Source organism: Poecilia mexicana, unplaced genomic scaffold (assembly GCF_051168715.1).
Source record: "Poecilia mexicana isolate PSO_F unplaced genomic scaffold, ASM5116871v1 scaffold_7, whole genome shotgun sequence".
NCBI classification, from domain to species: domain Eukaryota; kingdom Metazoa; phylum Chordata; class Actinopteri; order Cyprinodontiformes; family Poeciliidae; genus Poecilia; species Poecilia mexicana.
In genome coordinates this window covers 29,024,432-29,044,749 of record NW_028263376.1, presented here as the reverse complement: position 1 = coordinate 29,044,749, position 20,318 = coordinate 29,024,432, and the positions used below count along the sequence as shown (strand labels likewise).

The following is a 20,318-nucleotide window of genomic DNA, read 5'->3' as shown; positions in this document are numbered from 1 at the left end:
CAAATATCCTCTGATGCGCGACCAAATGATCAACAACCCATGATGCAGCATGGCTCATCGCGCTTTTACTTTGAAAACCGAAACGCAAAATGAAGCACTCCCGTGATCCAGGTAATGCGAGGCATTGTTTGTGTCCAGTCACGTGGTTCGCAACAAGATGACACAAGCCTTGAAGCGGGGCTTCATCGGATAACCCCCTTTTTTATTCGGTACAAGCCTTGAATCCTGGATTCAGATAGCCCATCACTATTAAATTAATCATTTCATTCCCTAAAACCTGGGTCCGCTGAGTCGGCCTCACCACCTTCACCGCATATCATGACAGAAGAACACGACCAAAAGTAACTGCGGTGAGGTACTCAAAATAGGAAAAAGAAATATAATCTACAACATGGACCTTGCACATTGTTGATATCTACAATTAAGGACTACATGGAGATTGTGGCAGAACCATACTTGGCCTTCAGACGCCTTGGGGTCGCCATCAGACTCCTGTTTTTGCAGAAGGACTGGTCCGACCATCTCCCGTCCGTGGGGTTGGTGGAGCTTGTAGTGGGAAAATTTAAGGTTACTATGATTAGCTGAATCATTAAGATCCTTCTGAAGCAGGTTTTCTGAGCTTAACATTACAATGGAGTCATTGGCCTTAGCAATACAATGAAGTCATTCCTTTTTCTCTCCTGGCTCCTAGTGAAGAAGACACATGTGTCTGTTGTCCAGTCTGCTGTCTGTCCTGTAACCAAGTAGATTACCAAACTATGTGATCTGAATGAACCTCTACCTATAAAACTGTAAGTTGTGTTCTGCTCGGGACTCTTTCTCCTGACTGTGTTCAGTGAACGTTTGAACGCTGTTGAGCCTTCGAATAAATACTGATTAAGAATATATTCTTTGTCTGGTTCTTGAAACAGTTTTGCCTCACTCTTTGTTAAAGGATGATTTCCACAACAGTTTGCCGTTACGAAAAGGATCCAGCAAGGTGGAGAGGTCAAGGGTGACGAGATCGGATGCATTGGCCAATCTGAGGAGTTTGTCTTCAGTTCACCTCCAAATTGGACGAGGGGAGCTGGAGGGGACCGGATCCATAAGAACCTCAATACATTTATTGGGTGAGGACTGTCTCAATTGGGTTTTTGTTTGTTTGTTTGTTTTTTTCATATCTGCTGGGGCAGGCTCCGATTCCTGGTGAACTAAACTCAACTATCTAAGGAGTAGATGGTGGGTATTTTTAATCTTTTTCCACCTTTAACGAGAGAAAGTAGCTATCTAATCGGCAGATAGTGGGTATTTTTAATCTTTTTCCACCTTTAACGAAATAAAGTAACTATCTAACAGGCAGATAGTGGGTATTTTTAATCTTTTTCCACCTATACGAAATAAAGTAACTATCTAACAGGCAGATAGTGGGTATTTTTAATCTTTTTCCACCTTTAACGACAGAAAGTAGCTATCTAAACGACAGATAATGGGTATTTTTAATCTTTTTCCACCTTTAACGAGAGAAAGTAACTATCAGAAGATAGTGGTGGTTTTGTGTTTTTCTTGCCTAAAGAAACAAAGTAACTAAGGGAAGATAGTGGGTGATTTTTAGCATTTCTACCCCTTGAAAGAAAGAAAGCCAGTGGAGAGATGTCTCACTGAAAATATGGGTTCCGGAACCTCAAAGAAAAGTTTGTAGTGGTCTGATCTGAGGCTTAGCAGTTTTATTCATGACCTAATGTAAAAAAACAAAAAAACAAAAACAAAATGGGAACGAATGTTTTGCATGCTGAAAACAGAATTATGACTTTCTTCAAGTGGGAAACTTGAGTGTTAATCAATTGAAACTGGTGCAAACACAGCTTGATGAAAAATGGATGTTAAAAAAAAGAAAGTGGGCCACACTGAATGCGGCTGCCCTTTCCCCTTTAAACACACTTGGCTTGGTAGGTCGTCGTCAGTTTCATTTTGCCGTGAGATATTTGACCAAAAAGAAACAGTGAATTTTGCGAACAAGTCAAAGCTACATCCATGATGCTGAGTACCTAAAACTTTAAAGGGTAGAGTCCAACTTCCTTTCAAAATGTGGCCTCTGAGGCGGACATCAAAAGACTGATTTGGGCCCCATGGAGGCTTGGGCCGGCCCTGTTTGTTCTTCGCTGTAATTGTTGCAGGTCCCAGGTAGAGGGACAGGCGGGCAGATCTAAATAACCTGTTTTAACAGGAGAAACGAGTGAGCCATGGGAGAAGGTGATGCTGTGCTGGTAGCTCTCATCCGAATGGAGGGAAGATTTTTCCACACAGAACTGTTGCACCGTCAGTCCCGTCATGTCCCACGTCTGCCATCTAGTGGCGCATTTGTGCTACTGCGTGACATTGCCCCAAACATTTCAAAACAGGGAAAAATCCAAAACTAAAATCACAATTTAACCAAACAAATGTGACCACACTTTCTTTGGTCACATAAACAATGTGGGGGTCACATAATTTCAATGTTTGAATTTCAATTCTTATTTCTAGAAATGCCTTGTAGTTTGTACAATTTATTGAATAAAATACAGATATGTGTTAATCAAATTCCTTTGGTGCATTTCTCTGATCAGATTCAAAATTTCATCAGAGAATTTAAGGCTTCACTCTAAAGACGCCTGATATATAAAGTTATAAAGTGTCAGTTTGCAGTGAAAAAAAAAAAAAAAAATGTATATATCATCTCGCACCCAATCCGTGCGAGATGAGTCCTCGCTGTTCCCTGGACTCTGCATTTTGTGTTCTTAAGGGTTTTTGTCGGAAGGAAACGAGACAGGAATCTGACACACACGGTGGTTGAAATCGTGGTTGGGACCATTTATTCGGACCACCCCACAGCGCAGCGGCTTCGCCTTTAGAATTCAGAGCAAATACTGACCTTTGTACTACCAGCACACAGTAACAAACGCCAAGTACGGCGTTCTTCAAAGGACACACTTTACAAAGTTCCACAATCCAAAGATATAGTCCTTCCCCTGATGCATCTGTCTGAAGCATAAACGGTAGGTTGTAATCCGGGTAACCCAACACTGACACAGTCGTAAGTCTGTGCTTTAAGGCCAGTAATGCCTCCTCACATTCCTCTATCCATAAAAATGGTGGTTCAGAAACCAGGCCTTTTTTTCCCCTCTTTTCTTCATTCTTGGGTCACCACCAGTGAGCCGATATAAGGGAGTTGCTAGGACAGAGGTACCCACTGACATACCACCTGTAGTAGCCAGCAAACCCCAGAAATTGCAGCACCTCCCTGCGGTGTGTTGGCCTGGTCCAGTCTTTCACTCTACAAATCTTTTCTCGGTCAGTCCGGATTCCCTCAGCAGATACCAGATGACCTAGGTAGTGCACTTCTTTTCTCATTTGCTGGCACTTTGAGGGTTTAAGTCTTAGACATTGTTCCCGGAGCCGATCAAACACCATCTTGTTTTATGAACTCCACCAATTTCCACAACACGATGCTCCCACCACCATAATTAAAGTATTTGCAAATGATAAAGACTCTGACAAAGAAAGAATGTTCTCACAGAATTTTTATTGCATTGAAAGCCGAAATTATTCATTTTATAAATAATTTTAATTAAGGAGACACTGAATGTCTTCCAGTGCAGTTTATGGCTTTGAAACCATTTTCAAAAAACTCATAAAACCACACAAAACAAATAGGCTCATGACATAAAATAATAATATTAGATGTTATAAATTCCAAAAAATAAAAATATTTGAATACTGACAAGGGTCTGAACCAGTCAGATATTAATTTTTTTTTTTTATCTTGAAAGATTGTGTTGAAGTTACTTGTATGGGTCTCAAATTATAGGCCACTATGGTCATCAGTTCACAGCATGTTAGACTGAGTGCAAACAATGGTTAATTGCCTTCTGGGCCTTTGACTTGCATTCAGTCCAATGCTGTATGAGTAATAATCAGCCAAATTCAATAGAAGCTTGTCGTTCACGTTGCATAAAGCACATACATCATACCAAAGGCATGATGAACAAACACTGCATCACATTCTTTCAGACACCTGCACAAAGAAACATTTGATTGCTCCAGCCTCACTGCCCATCTGTGCATGTATCTCAGTTGTTATTTCTTGATTATTTTGGGCATTCAAGAAGATCGTATTTCACATTGCCGGTGTGGTCCACCTCCCTGCGAGAATTCAGGCGCCAGTAGAAAAGATCTCTGCAGAAATAAATGTTGCCTGAAAGACAAAACGTTGATGTTACAATGACCACAATGTATGCCATGTTTTGTTGACGTTTGTGGATTTGGTTTCCTGAGCGTTGTGGTAGAAGGTATGTTTACCTTTGTGCTGGAACACATCATGAGCATCATTAGGGACCCCTGCAAAGATGGTGTCTTTATATTTGGGGTATCCTTTGTCAATCATTTGGGTCTTAAGATCAATCCTGTAGAGATCAGAGATAGATTGAGATCTACTGTATGTCCTTTAACAGGATGGGTTAATCTACAGATTTTGTCTAAAAAAGTGGTCAATTTCTACTCACCTCCAAACGTTTTCTCCACTGAAGAGAAGCACTTTGCTCTTCCCTCTATACAGCGCTCCCTGCACCTTCTGTACACTTGGGGGCAAACCAAGCTTCTCAATACTGTGGGGACCTAGCACACTGCTTCCTGTGTACACCCAGAACCTGCTTCCTAATGTAACAATAAAATATGATTACAACTCTTTGTCTAACATTTCAGTGCTCTGATAAGCTCTTGAAAGAACACTCCTTACCTGAAAAGAAGTATATTTTTGTGGTCTGAACATCCTCAAAGGCAGAGTCAATGACAGCAGGTAGAGCTGGCCAACTCTGAGAAATGGAAAATGGTCCCGTTCGACCTCTGTCTGTCTTGCTTGATACCTCCCAGAAATGCCTGTCAACCAGAAATGCAAGATTAGCACCTCAATAGGTTATGTTTCTAGAACATAAGTAGAACTAGCTATTTGCTTACCCATCTTTGAAGAAATGCAGATGTTTCTGAATCACAGTGATGGTGTCAAACATGAGCATCTTGCAGGGGTCTTTGGTGGGATCTACAGTGGGTGACACTGTCACGACAGATGAACTAGTCGGATTAGGTATTACTGTGGCGTTGAGAGTAGGACCAGGGCCTGTTTTATTTCCTGCAAAATATGGGAATGTTCTTTAAGGCAAAGTTTTCATGTGTTTGACGAGATTCATCGTGAAAGAGTTCTGAGTGGTCCGCTCACTGTAGAGGTACTGAATGCCATCAATGTCGTCCTGATCCAGGGATAAATCCTCCACATAGCTGTACAAAGGGTACATGAGAGCTCCTCTAATGTTGGAGTGATCCAAACCCAGGGAGTGTCCGAACTCGTGGGCAGCCACCTGGAACAGGCTATAACCTGGAAGATAGCAGGTTAGAAATTTTACCATCTCATAAAATGATAAACGCAGAATAAATTTTTGCATTCATGTTGCTCACCCAGGTCAGGACAGAAACCCGATTTCTTGTCTCTATCATAGTTGTCAGTGGTGGCACACCACAATTTTAAGTCTGTCCTCCCGTCAGTCGTACATTCGTCGTATGGTATCCCCCGAAATACAAAAGGAAAGTGGCAGGGATCTCCATCTGAGTTTGTCATAATTACGGTAGGATCTGGACAAAAAGAGACAAAATAACTGTAGTTAAACAAAGCAACAAGCCACTGTGGTAGGACTTTCACATCTTGTGTTTTCTGTTACCCACCACGGTTCTGACAGAAACCCCATCTCTGGTCTCTATCATAGCTGTCAGTGGTGGCACACCACAATTTGCCGTCTGTCCTCCCCTCACTAGTACATGAGTGGTATTCCCTGCCTTGGAACACAAAAGGAAAGTGGCAGGCATCTCCATCCGAAGTTCCTCCAATTACAGCAGTGTCTGGACCAACAGAGACAAAAAACTGTGGTTAAACAAAGCAACAAGCCACTGTGGCAGGATTTTCACGCATTGTTTCCTGTTACCCACCACGTTTGGGACAGAAGCCAAATGTCTTGTCTGTGTCATAGTTGCTAGTGGTGGCACACCAGCGTTTTCCATCGATGCGACCGTCGGAGGTGCAGCTCTTATACATCTTACCCAGGATGGTGAAGGGGAAGACACAGGGGGCTCCATTCGCGTTTCCACCAATCGTGAACGAGACTGTGAGGATTACAGTTGAAAGCGTAGTTGGATGATTTCCAGTTTTCCTTCACAAGCTCATAAACATAATGGATAACTTCAGTCTTGTCATTTTTGTCATGCTTACGTTCACTTGGGCAGTTGCCAAATTTTCTGTCTTGGTTGAAGTCGGCTGTGGTTGCACACCAGGGCACGCTGTTGTTTGCACCTTCAGTGATGCAGGTGGTGTACGATTTCGTCCCGTAAGTGAAGGGGAAGTGACATATGGCACCTCCCGCATTGCCACCGTAAGTCTTCACCACTGAGAAGACAGATTGGAATGTGTTAAAGGAAAGAACACCAGAGGATGGAGGAAGGTTGAAGCACGTGATTTCTGAGGTGTAGTTACCATTTCCTTTTCCTAGAGTCCAGTCTTCGTCATCATCAAAGTGGGCGTCCCCCAGAATGTCCACACCTGGACCAAAGGCGTGAGCTAAAACCCCATCCTTACCATCAAAGGGAAGTAGATCGCCGTGGTCTAAAAAGAAGATGAAGCAGCTCATCAATGTTTGATTTTTAGAATTCAGCTTCTTAATTTGTTAGAGTGCAAATGTTTGACTTAGAAATGTAAAAAAGAGCACATACCAGCTATTTCAAAGGAGATCATGATGTCTGCATCGCCTTGAAGAAGGCGGGTAAACGTCAGAGGAGTGACATCACTCCACACCTTGAATGCTCTTGCAAAGACATCATCAATCAGTTTGCTGTCCATGTCAGAAGAATAGTTCAGGATCCTGAAGACACAGTGAACTCAAAATTACTAGCTGATCCAGTCTGATTGAAACTTATCAATACTTTTAGTTAGGGCTGTGTAATAATATCGATTTTGCGATATATATCAATATTTTCTTTCCTAGAAAAAAATCGATATTCATCTGCAAGTATCGTAACATCCAACTGTCACCTTGCTCACTCACTGCTTGCTTAACCGGGAGAGTGATTAGGTCATCAGGCTTAGAGTGATTCCTTCAGATGTTAAGTGTCAAAGTTAAAAAGGTATCAAACTATTCAGAGCAGGGTACTTGGTACACTTTACAAATGCATGTAAGCTACTGTTTGTACTGTTGTTTTCTCACCATTTCTTTGATTCATTTTGCCCAGCTGTCGACTTTAAGTCTGTGTCCATGTCCAACCAGAGCCAGGTATTGTGTAGTTGGTGCTTTTAATCAGTTTTCAGTTAAATTAATTCAATCCAACTCTATAACGGTCACAAAATGTCACCAAAATCACTGTCCCTCTAACATCTTTCAGAAAATCACAAAGGTGTATTGAATTGTATAGTTTGCTGATATATCGCATCGAATAGCAGAATATCGTGTATCATATTGTATCGTGAGATTATTGTATCACTACAGCCCTACTTTTAGTCCAGGTCGGTACCAAAACGCTGTTCATCAAGGTCCTCGGATGTCCAGTTGAGGGATCCAGGTCACGGCACCAAATTGTCGTGGAAAAAAATTATTACCTAACACTGTTCAGGTGAAATCACTCAATCAGGCTTATTCATATATTGTGCACAATACAGAGAGTTTGTGGGACAATCAATAATGAAGCAGTTCTGGATGGAAAACTCTGCCAGGCAGAGTCAACACATGAGTTTTATATCAAGGATAAGGAATTCAAAACAAATGGGTGAGACAGTCTGGTTCTTCACCTTTCACGGTCTCGCTGCTTCGCGGATTTTTTTGTGCAGTTTTTTCAAAGTGCATTGTGTTCTGCGTCCTGATTAGCTAAACAGTCTCCGAGCTCCTTCTCTACCTGTGTGCCAATAACGTTACAGTATTTAAATATAAGCAGGGGTGCTGCCAGGAATCTTGGGAGCCCTGACAAAAAATTAAATTGGGCCCCCCTCACTCAGCTGTTGTTACAATTTCTTGTGTCTATCTGACTCATCAAAAGCATCACAATTTCAAAGGCTTGCAACTGCCTTGCTTTCTTTGGTCCAATGCAGATAACTAGTACAATATTTACTGCTCATGAATTGTACATGTAAGAGTAAAATTTAGTCTGCATACAGTTTGCAAGTAAGTTGTTTAATTTTTTTATATTACTTTTAGATTACTAAAACTAGTAACATCATTACTAGTAATATTATAATAGTAATTTTATTCTCTTAGTTTTAGATTACTGAAATGTCTCTCCCCATGAGCAACAGTCAAAATATACATGAAGCAATCCAGACTTCTCAAAAATGCTATATAGTTGCATTTTATTCAAGCTGCAATATATAACTTAAATAAAAAATATGTTTTCTTCATATTTATTAAAGCTGTCACCATGTTGTGACAGTTTGTTTTGAGATAGATTCTGTGAAAACAATCAATCTCCTCCACCTCCTTCCTGAATTACTATTACTGGTTAAAATAATGCACTGTTCTGACCAAAACAATCAATCAGAACCAGTAGGAGGGTCTTAGCACTGTCAATTATCCTCATTCACTCACTGCTAAATGTGCTAATGATGGAGAAACAACTTATTGTTACAGGAAAATCATTTATCTGCTATCACTGGTAGCTACACTCTTAGAAATGGCTATTCCAAAATACGGTAGGACAGGGGTCACCAACTCCAGTCCTCGAGGGCTACCATCCTGTAACTTTTAGATGCGTCTCTGCTCAAACACACCTGGATCAAATAAACTGCTCGTTTCCTGCCTATTGCAGAGAGGAATGAATGCTGGTGAGGGAATTCAGACATTTTGGAGCAGAAGTGAATCTAAAATTAACAGGATGGTAGCCCTTGAGGACTGGAGATGGTGACCCCTGCGGTAGGATATTGTCAATTTGATGTCTTCTTCTGTTGTCACAATCAAGACTGACAACTGGCAGTAAACTACCGCAAAATAATTGTACAATATAGTGTTTTTCCTAGGCAAGATATTTTACTTGTATTTGCATCTTAGAGAACCAGCATTTAAATATAATATTAAACAGAAAGAAAAAAAATACTTTCCATAACAAATCTTTAAGGGAATGAATTGAAATATACAGAGCATAATCAAAAATGTTAGATTACCAGTGTTTGTGTTGTATGTTAAAAATACAATGCTAATTACGTTAGTCAAATTTAAAGGTAGGTTTGTCAGTTTCCCTAAAGAAATGGTGTTGGATAAAGAGTTGCTCCCACAGTTGCAACGTATCTGTGACGTCACGTGTTTGCCCTGGAGACAGCAGGCGTCTTGTCTGGAGCTTATCATAACAAGGTAAGTTCCCCAAAGCTATTAGCATGCTCTTTATGTTCTCTCTTTAATGGTGATGTATTGTCTCAATGTTTGTAACTCCCTGGCGGACATTATACCACAATGTATGCTGCGTTTATACTGTTATGTATTCTGTATCTCAATAAAGATCTATTTTAAAAAAACAAAACAAAAAAAAAACAAGGTAAGTTCCATGTTAAGACCATCATGTTTTTGATTTTGATTATTTTTTATGAATGCATTAACTTTCTGTTTGCGCAAGAGTATCAACTTATGCTTAACGTAAGTTTTTTGTTTGGATATTGTGGTACGACTGTTCAGTACAGGGGATCTCAAGTCCAGTCCTTCAGAGCTGCTATCCTGCAACTTTCAGATGCTTCCCTGCGCCAATTAACAGACCTGAATCAAATGAAAAGCTGGTTAGCAGGTCTGTTCAGAGGTCGAAGGAGGAAGAGAGGTTGAGGAGAGTGACTGTGAAGCTCACGGAATTGACAGAGCAAGATTGACCCAAAAAATTGCTGATCTTGGCGGTTGGCATAAACTGGTTTGTGACTGGACTGCTATGGCCAGTCAGGTTGAGGATGAGGGGGATGATGAAATGAATTTTGGTGACTGGACTCCACAGTACGTGGTTGTAGAGGATCAGGAAGAGAACGAAGTAGAAAAGAAAAAAAGTTTGTTAGAGGCACAACGTAGCAAACGGAGTCTAGAAGAAAATAGTTCAGATGAAAATAACGCAGTTTGCAAGAGGATTGTTGGGCAGGAATCTAAGTTAATCATAAAGTTTAGGAAGGAGGATGAAGGAATACAACTTAGTCTGATAGCTCTGTCAAGAGAATTTAAAGAGAAGTTTGGAGAGCTGACACTTGCTAAGGTTCTTAGAGATGGGAATCTATTGATCACAGTGAGGAATGAAGAACAGAAAATAAAGTGATGAGCTCCCACAGTATTTGTAAAAAACTGATTACTGAGGTAAAGACTGTGGGAGAGGATAAAGTAGTAAGAGGGGTGATCACAGGTATTCCAGTGGGTGAAGATCTAGAAAAACTCACAGTATTAATGGAGGTGAAGTAAGTAAAATCAAAGGATTGATGAGAACAGTTGAAGGTGAAAGAGTGGAAAGTCTCTCAGTAATGTTGGAGTTTCAAACACAAGTTCTTCCGGAAAGGGTAAGAGTAGGGTGTATGTGCTTTCCTGTAAGGCCACTGAAGCTGTTAAAAGAATGAAGCCTAAAGAAGTTATAAGGAAGGTTCAGCCGAATCCAACAACAAACAGAGTGGAACTGAAACTGGGTTTACAGTTGAAAAGATTCTGTTGTTCATTGCATATATAATTAATTGTGCAGATCAAGTTAAGCATAAAACAGAAAAAGTCAAAATAATTGTGAAAGTTGCAGAGAGGTTTTCTGGTATTAAGGACGTATCTTGGGAACACATAAATAAGAGGTTAGGGGCAGAAGGAAAGGCAGGAGGTCAGGAAGATAAAAACTGATCATCTTACAATGGAACGCTAGAAGCCTTATTGCAAATGGACAGGAGTTTAAAGGATTTATTAGAGATTGTAAAGATGATCTAGATATTTCAAGAAACATGGCTTAAACCAAATCTTGATTTTGTTATAAAAGGATATGAAAGCATTAGAAGAAACAGAGAGGGAGGATCTGGAGGAGGGTAAATTATTCTATATGTAATTCTATCTTTAAAGCAGCAAATCAGGCTATAAGGAAGGAAGGCGGAGGAAGAGATAGAAGGTTGGTGATATGGTGGACATCAGAATGTACTAAAGCTATAAAGAAACTAAATAAAGTCTTCAAATTATTAAAAAGAAATCATAATTTTCAGAATCTGAATGAATACAAGAAATTGCAAGCAAATGTAAGAAGGGTTATTACAAATGCAAAAAGAGAATATTGGAGGAGTTTTTGTAATTCAATAGGGAAAGATACATTTCTAAGGTCTGGGCAACAGTTAAAAGGATGAATGGGATTAAGGGAGTGAGTGGATATCCAATACTAAATGATGGAGAAATAACAGCAGTTACTGACAGAGAAAAGGCAAAAATGTTAGCAAATACTTTTGTTAAAATCCATAGTTCTGAAAATATTAGTGAAGAAGGGAAAAAAGGAAGGCAAAAGACAATATTGGAGAACAAGAATTTATTGGAGCAAATGGAAGATACAAATGATCCATTGAATGCCTTTTACAACAAATGAACTAAATAGGGCACTTAAAAATAAGCTATCAGCTCCAGGGAAAGATCAAATTTGTTATGTTATGGTTAGTAATTTAAGTGAATCTTCTAAAAATATTTTATTAGAACTGTATAACAGGATATGGGAGGATGGGGAACTACCAAAAAGTTGGAAGGAAGCAGTGATCATTCCAATCCGAAAACTGTGGAAAGATGAATGAAAACCAGAAAATTATCGTCCGATAGCGTTAACATCCAACTTATGTAAGATAATGGAGAGAATGATAAATGAAAGATTGATAATAAGGGACTTGTATCGTCGTTTCAGGAGAGGGAGAAGGACAATGGATCCAGTTTTATGTTTAGAACATGAAATTAGAAAGGCTCAAGTGAATAAAGAGAGTGTCGTGGCAATATTTTTTGATATTGAGCGAGCATATGATATGATGTAGAGGGAAGGGTTATTAATTAAAATTAGAAGAATGGGTATAAATGGTCATATTTTTAGATGGATGAAAAATCTTCTAGAAGAAAGAAAAATACAAGTGAGGATAGGGAAGGATTATTCTGAGAGTATGAATATAGAAAATGATACTGAGGATGATTTTTCTTTTTTAGAAAAGAACAACAAAGATAAATTTCACATTATGGATAGATATATAATACAAGAATACTTAAATTAATATAACTATTTTCAAATATACACAGATGCATCAAAAATACAGCTAATAAGGTAGGGATAGCATTTATTGTGCCACAGTTAAAAATTAAAGTAAATAAAAGCAAAGCAAGTATTTCTCCTCTATACACTGAGACTGTGATGGAGTCTCAGTGTATACAGGAGAAATGCTTGCTTTGCTTTTAGCAGTTCAATGGGTGGAAGAGGTAAGACCATTAAAATCAATTATTTACTCAGGTTCTAGTTCTTTGTTATTCAGTTTGCAAAATAATAAATCAGATAGTAGACCAGATACAGTATATTAATTGAAATACGACAAACACTATAGAATCAATATGATGGTGCTAACTGTAAATTTTGTTTGGGATCCAGCACATCACGGGATTAAGGGGAATGAAATGGCAGACAGAATGGCTTAAGAGAGTACTAATCGGGTAAGGATAGATATTAATGTTAGTATTAGTATAACAGAAATAAAGGGTATAATTAAACAAAAAACAAGAGAGAGGTGGCAAAAGTTATGGGAAGAAGAAAAGAAAGGAAGGTGGTTATATAAAATTCAAAAGACTTGGTCAAATGAGAACAGACAAAATCAGGAGAGAAGAGAATTATTTCACGGTTTAGAATTGGACATACTGGAGTAAGTAGGTCATTATTTCTGATAGGGAAACATCAGACAGGGAAATGTGACTGCGGGGAAGATGAGACAGTGGAACTGCCATGAAAAGATCGGATACAGGTCACATTACGTCAAAAAATCGGAATTGAGTCACTTCAGGCTGCAGTGTGAACGCACCCTTTGATGCAAAGAAATAAGTTAATTAGAAACCTTAGTAGCATGAAAATGAAATTTGATATTGTTGATTTATTGCAAAAAGATTCAGGAAGTACAGGATATGAGGCCTTATTTGATTTTTTAAAACAGTGTAAGTTTAATAGGATATATATATATATATATATATATATATATATATTATTATTATTATTATTTTTTTAATTTATTTATTTATTTATTTATTTTTTTGTCACGTGGTGACAAAAAAATATACTCCTTATCAGTTGGTGGTAGTAATGCTTTCCTAACATTTCTTGCCAACCGCCAATAAAATTCAATTAGAAGAAGAAGGTCTGTTCAGGGCTGATCCTGGTCGGTTGGAGTAAAGATGCATGGAAAAGTTGCAGAAAGGTAGCTCTCGAGGACTGGACGTGAGCACCCTTGGTTTATTATTTTTGTTAGCAGCTAAAGCTAGCCAAGCAGGTGTAGCACGGGGTGTCAGGTCGTTAAACGAACATTAAAACTATCAGAAAGGCCGTTTGATTTAACATTATTTAGCTGCGGAGTCGTTTTCTTGAAGTATTCGGCTATAGGCTGCATAAAGGGGAGAGCGGCTGTGCTGGACCGGTGGTTTGATCTATGTGATCAAAGCTAAGCTAAAATGTTTTTGTCTCTATAAATAATGATAATTAACAATGACATATCGGCTGCCTGTTTTTTTCTTCATTAGTACGTCATGTTGGTGACATAAGCGTGTTATGATGACTTCAACACATTTCTTCTGACAGGTTGGCAGAAGAAATGCTGTCCAGATTGTTTCTATAAGATGACTAATTTCTATAATGCCCAATGTCTGAGTTGTGTTCATTGTAATTATTTCTGATATTTTTATGCTTTATGTTGTAGGTGGTGAAAAATGCTTTCCAGGGTAAACCGGGTGGACAAAGTATTTTGAATGACTGTGATGGTGACACACACAGGTGGATCTGGCTAGTTTTGCTCACACTTCTGTTTAAAATGTTTATTTACTATCCTAATGTGTCTGCCACTTATCCTGTTGTTCCTCCAGGCTGGAAAAACCAGGCATTCTTCTGTTGGTTCATGTGCTTCATCCTACATCCAAAGGCCACAAGAAGAATCCAAAACAGCTCATGTCAAACTGTGGACCATGTTGTTAGATATGTGCAGGTATGTGATTATTCTAATGATCCTACTTCTTTGTAGAAGCACTTTCTCATTGGCTTTGTTTGCTATCTGAATGTAGCTGTGCTGCTAAATATATTTAATCATTTTTATTATTCGTCGTCTTATCATTATGTCAAAGATGCAAGCCAGTGTTGAAGCCTTCCTCATTGCGGTGAAACCAGGACAGCCCTTCCTCCTGCATGTTGGTGAAAACAAGAGTAGCACCAAAGACACTTCACCATCAGTGATCACAAGATCATCAAAGGTAGCTTTTGATGAACTTCCAAAGCACACTTCACTTTCAGGGCAAACTACCATGAATTCCTCTACCACCTCTGTAAATTAATCCAGCCTACAGTTTTCAACATTGATGTGACTTGCACGACAATTGAGGAGTTTAAGATCCTAGCTTTTACTTTACCTGGCAGAGTGGACACTCTTTATTATGATGGTAATTTAAATGCATACTGTATCAATAAGATAATTTGTTTTATGTTCTTCCAATTAACTTTGTTTATTACAGTCCCTGTAGCAAGCAGTTTTCTGCATGGTCAGTGTTCTGAAGGCTGTGCTGCAGTCCCCAGCTTCGCCACCAGGTGGCGCGGCCGTTTGAGGGTGGTATTTTTCCTTTCATATAAAAACATTGTTTCGAGAAGCCGTACAAGGCAGTAGCCGTCTTTGCTGGCGGCTTCGTGAGTTTGTTCGAGTGTGCATCCATACGAGTGGTAGGTTGCAGTGTATTTATGTTTGAGTGGCATTATGTATTTTAGTACCTTTAACATTTTCTGTTGGACTTAATCTAGAATAAGCAAAGGCTACGCTAAACTAATTTATATGCTAGTATGGTAACCCATAATATTTTTGGTTGCTTTCTTTTTATTTTGTTTAACTTTAATAGCAATGCAACAGACAAGGAACATGATTGTAATTTGTTTGTAAATGAGTATGTGCATTCATGATGGATTGTAATTTTTATTTATTCATTTTTTGTAGAACCACACACACTTACTCGCTGATTAAAGAGCGGAACCATCATGCAGCTTCGTTATTGCCTCGGGATCATCTAGGTATATAATCGGTGCACACTCTGCGATCATCATTCTAATAGACCCTTTTCACATGACGTCAGACAACATCCGTTTTGACTCGATCCAGTGTATCTTTAGTTCCGGTGTGTGTAGTTAACGCTGTTTCTGGACTCTAAAGCAGCTGCCACAAATACGATTTGAAGATATATCACTATTTGCAAACATTTTTTCTTCATCAACATAATCTAAACTGGACAAACTCCTCGCTGATTGATACCAGTTTGACTACGAAGGTACATGTTTTGGTTTTTTCTAGCTGTTAGTTGATATGCTAGGATAGCATTTGTCATTTGTTAGCTGGCTAACTTTACGTAGCCTTTCTGTTTTGGAAATGGAACGTATTTAGGCTCTAATCTTAATCACATTTCTATAGTATAGACTGTGGTTGCCACCTGTCACGTAAAATGCATGATTGTATTAAACCCTCCTCACTTGCGCTAGTTTGACCACCCGCTAAGTAGCGACATTACCTGTAGCCACAAGTCCAAAACTTGACAGTTATGCCAAACACCCGCTGCTCCTGAGAAGTTAAACTCTTACTACGATCAAGACATGAGGAGGAAGACGCTGTTTTAGATAGATAGATAGATAGATAGATAGATAGATAGATAGATAGAACGTTTCATTGGAGAAATGTGATTATCTATCTATCTATCTATCTATCTATCTATCTATCTATCTATCTATCTATCTATCTATCTATCGGTGTATATTTCGTATATGTTTGTATATTTTTCTTAACTGTGGCTAAAGCTGCTGCTAGCTGGTTTACTGTCTGATCGGAGGCTGGTTCCTTTAAACACAGAATGGTAAATTGACAATGACTGATAAAGGCTAATATGTAAATACTGTTTTATTACAGTTAATACAGAAAATTAACTTTTTAACGTTACAAAACTGACAGACAGCGGTGTATATATTTTCCCAACTGTGGCTAAAGCTGCTGCTAGCTGGTTTATTCTCCGATCGGAGGCTGTTTATTTTATACACAGTCAGAGAATGGTGAATTGACAATGAGTAATAACAGCTATCTAACACTTACGCTGTTATTATTTACCTTACCTTTTATTATATCCTTAAGATAATGAGTATCCGTGAATTTTTCAGTCAGGTTTCCCGAAGCAAAATCACACCGGAAGTAAAGATACACCGCTTTGAGTTATGGCGGCCATTGTCTGACGTCACTGTGAAAAGGGTCTATTCCGAACCCGGACGTGGAAACAGCACTGTAACAGTCAGCATTGAAGGCCATATTGTCTTTGAGAGGGTCCAGCCAACATTCCAGACAGGACAGTGTTCATCTTCTACATCTACATCGTCTGCCTCCAATATCAACATGAGGCACCATAGACTTTGGTTCACTCAACGGTATATATACACCGCTCAAAAAAATAAAGGGAACACTCAAATAATACATCCTAGATCTGAATGAATGAAATATTCTCATTGAATTCTTTGTTCTGTACAAAGTTGAATGTACTGACAACAAAATCACACAAAAATCATCAATGAAAATCAAATTTATTAACCAATGGAGGCCTGGATTTGGAGCCACACACAATATGTTTTGTATATATATATATATATATATATATATATATATATATATATATATATATATATATATATATATATATATATATATATATCTTGGCTGTGCCTAGAACTGCTCCCAGGCCTCTGGTAGAGGACCCGAGCTCAGAGGATGAAAGAGACCACCCACGGAGGGTGAGAGGGGAATTTATATATATATATATATATATATATATATATATATATATATATATATATATATAATATATGAGGGATCACTGTGGTTCTTTTGGTGAGAGTTCACAAGCATTTCATATAACATGATCAGCAGATTTTATAGTAATTTTCCACCACAAGCTACAAGAGAGAGTTTTCTGAAACTATACAGGTGCTGGTCATAAAATTAGAATATTGTGATAAAGTTCATTATTTTCCATAATGTCATGATAAAAATTAAATTGTCATATATTTTAGATTCATTGCACACCAACTGAAATATTTCAGGTCTTTTATTGTTTTAATTTTGATGATTTTGGCAAACAGCTCTTGAAAACCCAAAATCCCTGTCTCAAAAAATTAGAATATCATGAAAAGGTTCTCTGAACGATCAATAAAAATAATCATCTGAATCAACAAAGTGACTCTAAACACCTGAAAAAGATTCCTGAGGCCTTTAAAAACTCCCAGCCTGGTTCATTACTCAAAACCGCAATCATGGGTCAGATTGCTGACCTGACTGTTGTCCAGAAGGCCATCACTGACATCCTCAAGCAAGAGGGTGAGAAACGGAAAGAAATTTCTGAACGAATCAGCTGTTTGCAGAGTGTTATATCAAGGCACCTCAGTGGGAAGTCAGTAGGAAGGAAAAAGTGTGGCAGAAAACGCTACACAACGAGAAGAGGTGACCGGACCCTGAGGAAGATTGTGGAGAAGGGCCGATTCCAGACCTTGGGGGAAGCAGCGGACTGAGTCTGGAGTAGAAACATCCAGAGCCACTGTGCACAGGCGTGTGCAGGAAATGGGCTACAGGTGCCGCATTCCCCAGGTCAAAGGTCAAGCCACTTTTGAACCAGAAACAGCGGCAGAAGCGCCTGACCTGGGCTACAGAGAAGCAGCACTTTGGACCACTGTTGTTCAGTGGTCCAAAGTACTTTTTTCGGATGAAAGCAAACTTTGCATGTCATTTGGAAATCAAAGTGCCAGACTCTGGAGGAAGACTGGGGAGAAGGAAATGCCAAAATGCCAGAAGTCCAGTGTCAAGTACCCACAGTCAGTGATGGTCTGGGTGCCATGTCAGCTGCTGGTGTTGGTCCACTGGGTTTTACCAAGGGCAGGATCAATGCAGCAGCTATCAGAAGATTTTGGAGCACTTCATGCTTCCATCTGCTGAAAAGTTTTATGGAGATGAAAATTTAATTTGGTCTGGAATCGGCCCTTCTCCACAATCTTCCTCAAGGTCCGGTCACCTCTTCTCGTTGTGCAGCGTTTTCTGCCACACTTTTTCCTTCCTACTGACTTCCCACTGAGGTGCCTTGATATAACACTCTGCAAACAGCCGATTCGTTCAGAAATTTCTTTCTGTTTCTCACCCTCTTGCTTGAGGATGTCAGTGATGGCCTTCTGGACAGCAGTCAGGTCAGCAATCTGACCCATGATTGCGGTTTTGAGTAATGAACCAGGCTGGGAGTTTTTAAAGGCCTCAGGAATCTTTTTCAGGTGTTTAGAGTTACTTTGTTGATTCAGATGATTATTTTTATTGCTCGTTCAGAGAACCTTTTCATAATATTCTAATTTTTTGAGACAGGGATTTTGGGTTTTCATGAGCTGTTTGCCAAAATCATCAAAATTAAAACAATAAAAGACCTGAAATATTTCAGTTGGTGTGCAATGAATCTAAAATATATGACAATTTAATTTTTATCATGACATTATGGAAAATAATGAACTTTATCACAATATTCTAATTTTATGACCAGCACCTGTAGTTGTGTGTGTAGCACAACATGTCATGATATAATTTGCTTTTGATTTTAGGCTGTGAAATGGTTTTTATTAAAGATATAATCTTCCATAGTAAAAACATCTCTGGTGAAATCGCAAAAGGCATAGGGTAGTGTGTCAGTTTTTACTGTTTTCTTTACTTGCATGTTTTCAGACATTTTAAGTTAACATTATTTAAACTTCCCCTTGCATTAACCAATGCCATCTGAAAGTCTGATTCTTTTGTATAAAGAGCTATTTTCAAAAAAATTAAAATTCTGAAACTCTGCCTTAAAAATCAATGCTTTATTAAATAAAGTTTTTTATATATATATTTAACTAGAGCATATTTGGTTAAATAAAAAATATCTCACTCTGTAATCATTAATGTAATGACACATAGTATTTCTTCCTTCCACTCACCTGTATGTAATATTATTATGGTACCATTTGGGTTCCCCGCCAAATACGTTGTAATTGGCCACATCAGGAACACCACAGCGAGGTCGCTTCATGACCTTCATTGTCGGCTTGTCCAGTTTTCCAGTCTCCTTCAGACCCATCTGTCTCTGCATCTTCTTCAGAGCCTTTGCTATGGACACCTTGGACCGGAAGTCACCGTGCTGCTCCGTCGCCATGTAACCAAACTTTTTCAGATAACTCTGTCAAACAAGACAAAACACACCAGAGCTCAGCCAAACACTTCCATTCTCAATTTGTGTAATGTCACACATTTATAAATTGTTTTCATAAAAGACGTCTATAGATTTAATTTAGAGAGTAAATATTTCCATTAACATTGTGATATCAGTCTCTGTTCAGGTTATTTGTTTTCCCCGAACAACTTTATTAAAACTCTGTTCTGGGAGTCTCAGAATATGCAAAGAAGAATAAACCATCTGCTACTCACTTGTGCCAGCTCCACATCTGCCACCTTTTTGACGATGTTCCCTGGGGAGGTGACAAGGACCGACTTGACAGGACGGCTCCATCCGTTCTGCACGCCTATTCCCAAAAGTAAACACACCACTAACGCACAGCACCTCATGGCGAGCTCTGCTGCGGCACAAAATGCAACAAAAATGCAAAAACTAACTTCAAAGACAAATAATTATGTGTGAACCAAAGTCAAAAGAAAAAAAAATCTCAGAATATCGGCCAAATTTCCACTTCATTGATGCCTTCTGTGTTTTGGAAGTTGGTCCCTGTTGCTGCCTGTCTGAACTGTGATGCTGGTTGGGGTTGTAGATGTTGTATTTATACAGAGTAGAGTCTTAGTCATCAAACCCTCGTTCCCACCTACTGTAACATCAGTTCTGTGCAGAAATTTACAGGCTGGGGAAATTTCCAAAACCTCCACAGGTAACACTTTATTTGACGGGGTGTGAATAATACTGACATGATACTGTCGTAAACACTTGACGTAAACATGAATAAGTCTTCATGAATATTTATGACTTTTGTCATACAGTGTCATTCAGTAAATTATGACACATTTAATACAAAGT

The 20,318-nt window shown here is 38.8% G+C and overlaps 1 protein-coding gene across 1 annotated transcript; it reads right to left on the bottom strand.

Moving 5' to 3' along the window:
- Positions 1-3,467: 3,467 nt before the first annotated feature.
- LOC106912111 (matrix metalloproteinase-9-like) lies at positions 3,468-20,101 on the bottom strand. Its single transcript, XM_088007404.1, has 13 exons — positions 19,721-20,101; positions 19,234-19,472; positions 6,766-6,914; positions 6,530-6,658; positions 6,269-6,442; positions 5,989-6,162; positions 5,728-5,901; positions 5,228-5,383; positions 4,969-5,140; positions 4,751-4,890; positions 4,518-4,668; positions 4,315-4,418; positions 3,468-4,210 (listed from the first exon to the last, which is right to left on the bottom strand). Exons 1-13 carry the CDS (start codon positions 19,856-19,858, stop codon positions 4,104-4,106), a joined length of 2,007 nt encoding a protein of 668 aa, XP_087863530.1. The 5' UTR covers positions 19,859-20,101; the 3' UTR covers positions 3,468-4,103.
- Positions 20,102-20,318: the final 217 nt, after the last annotated feature.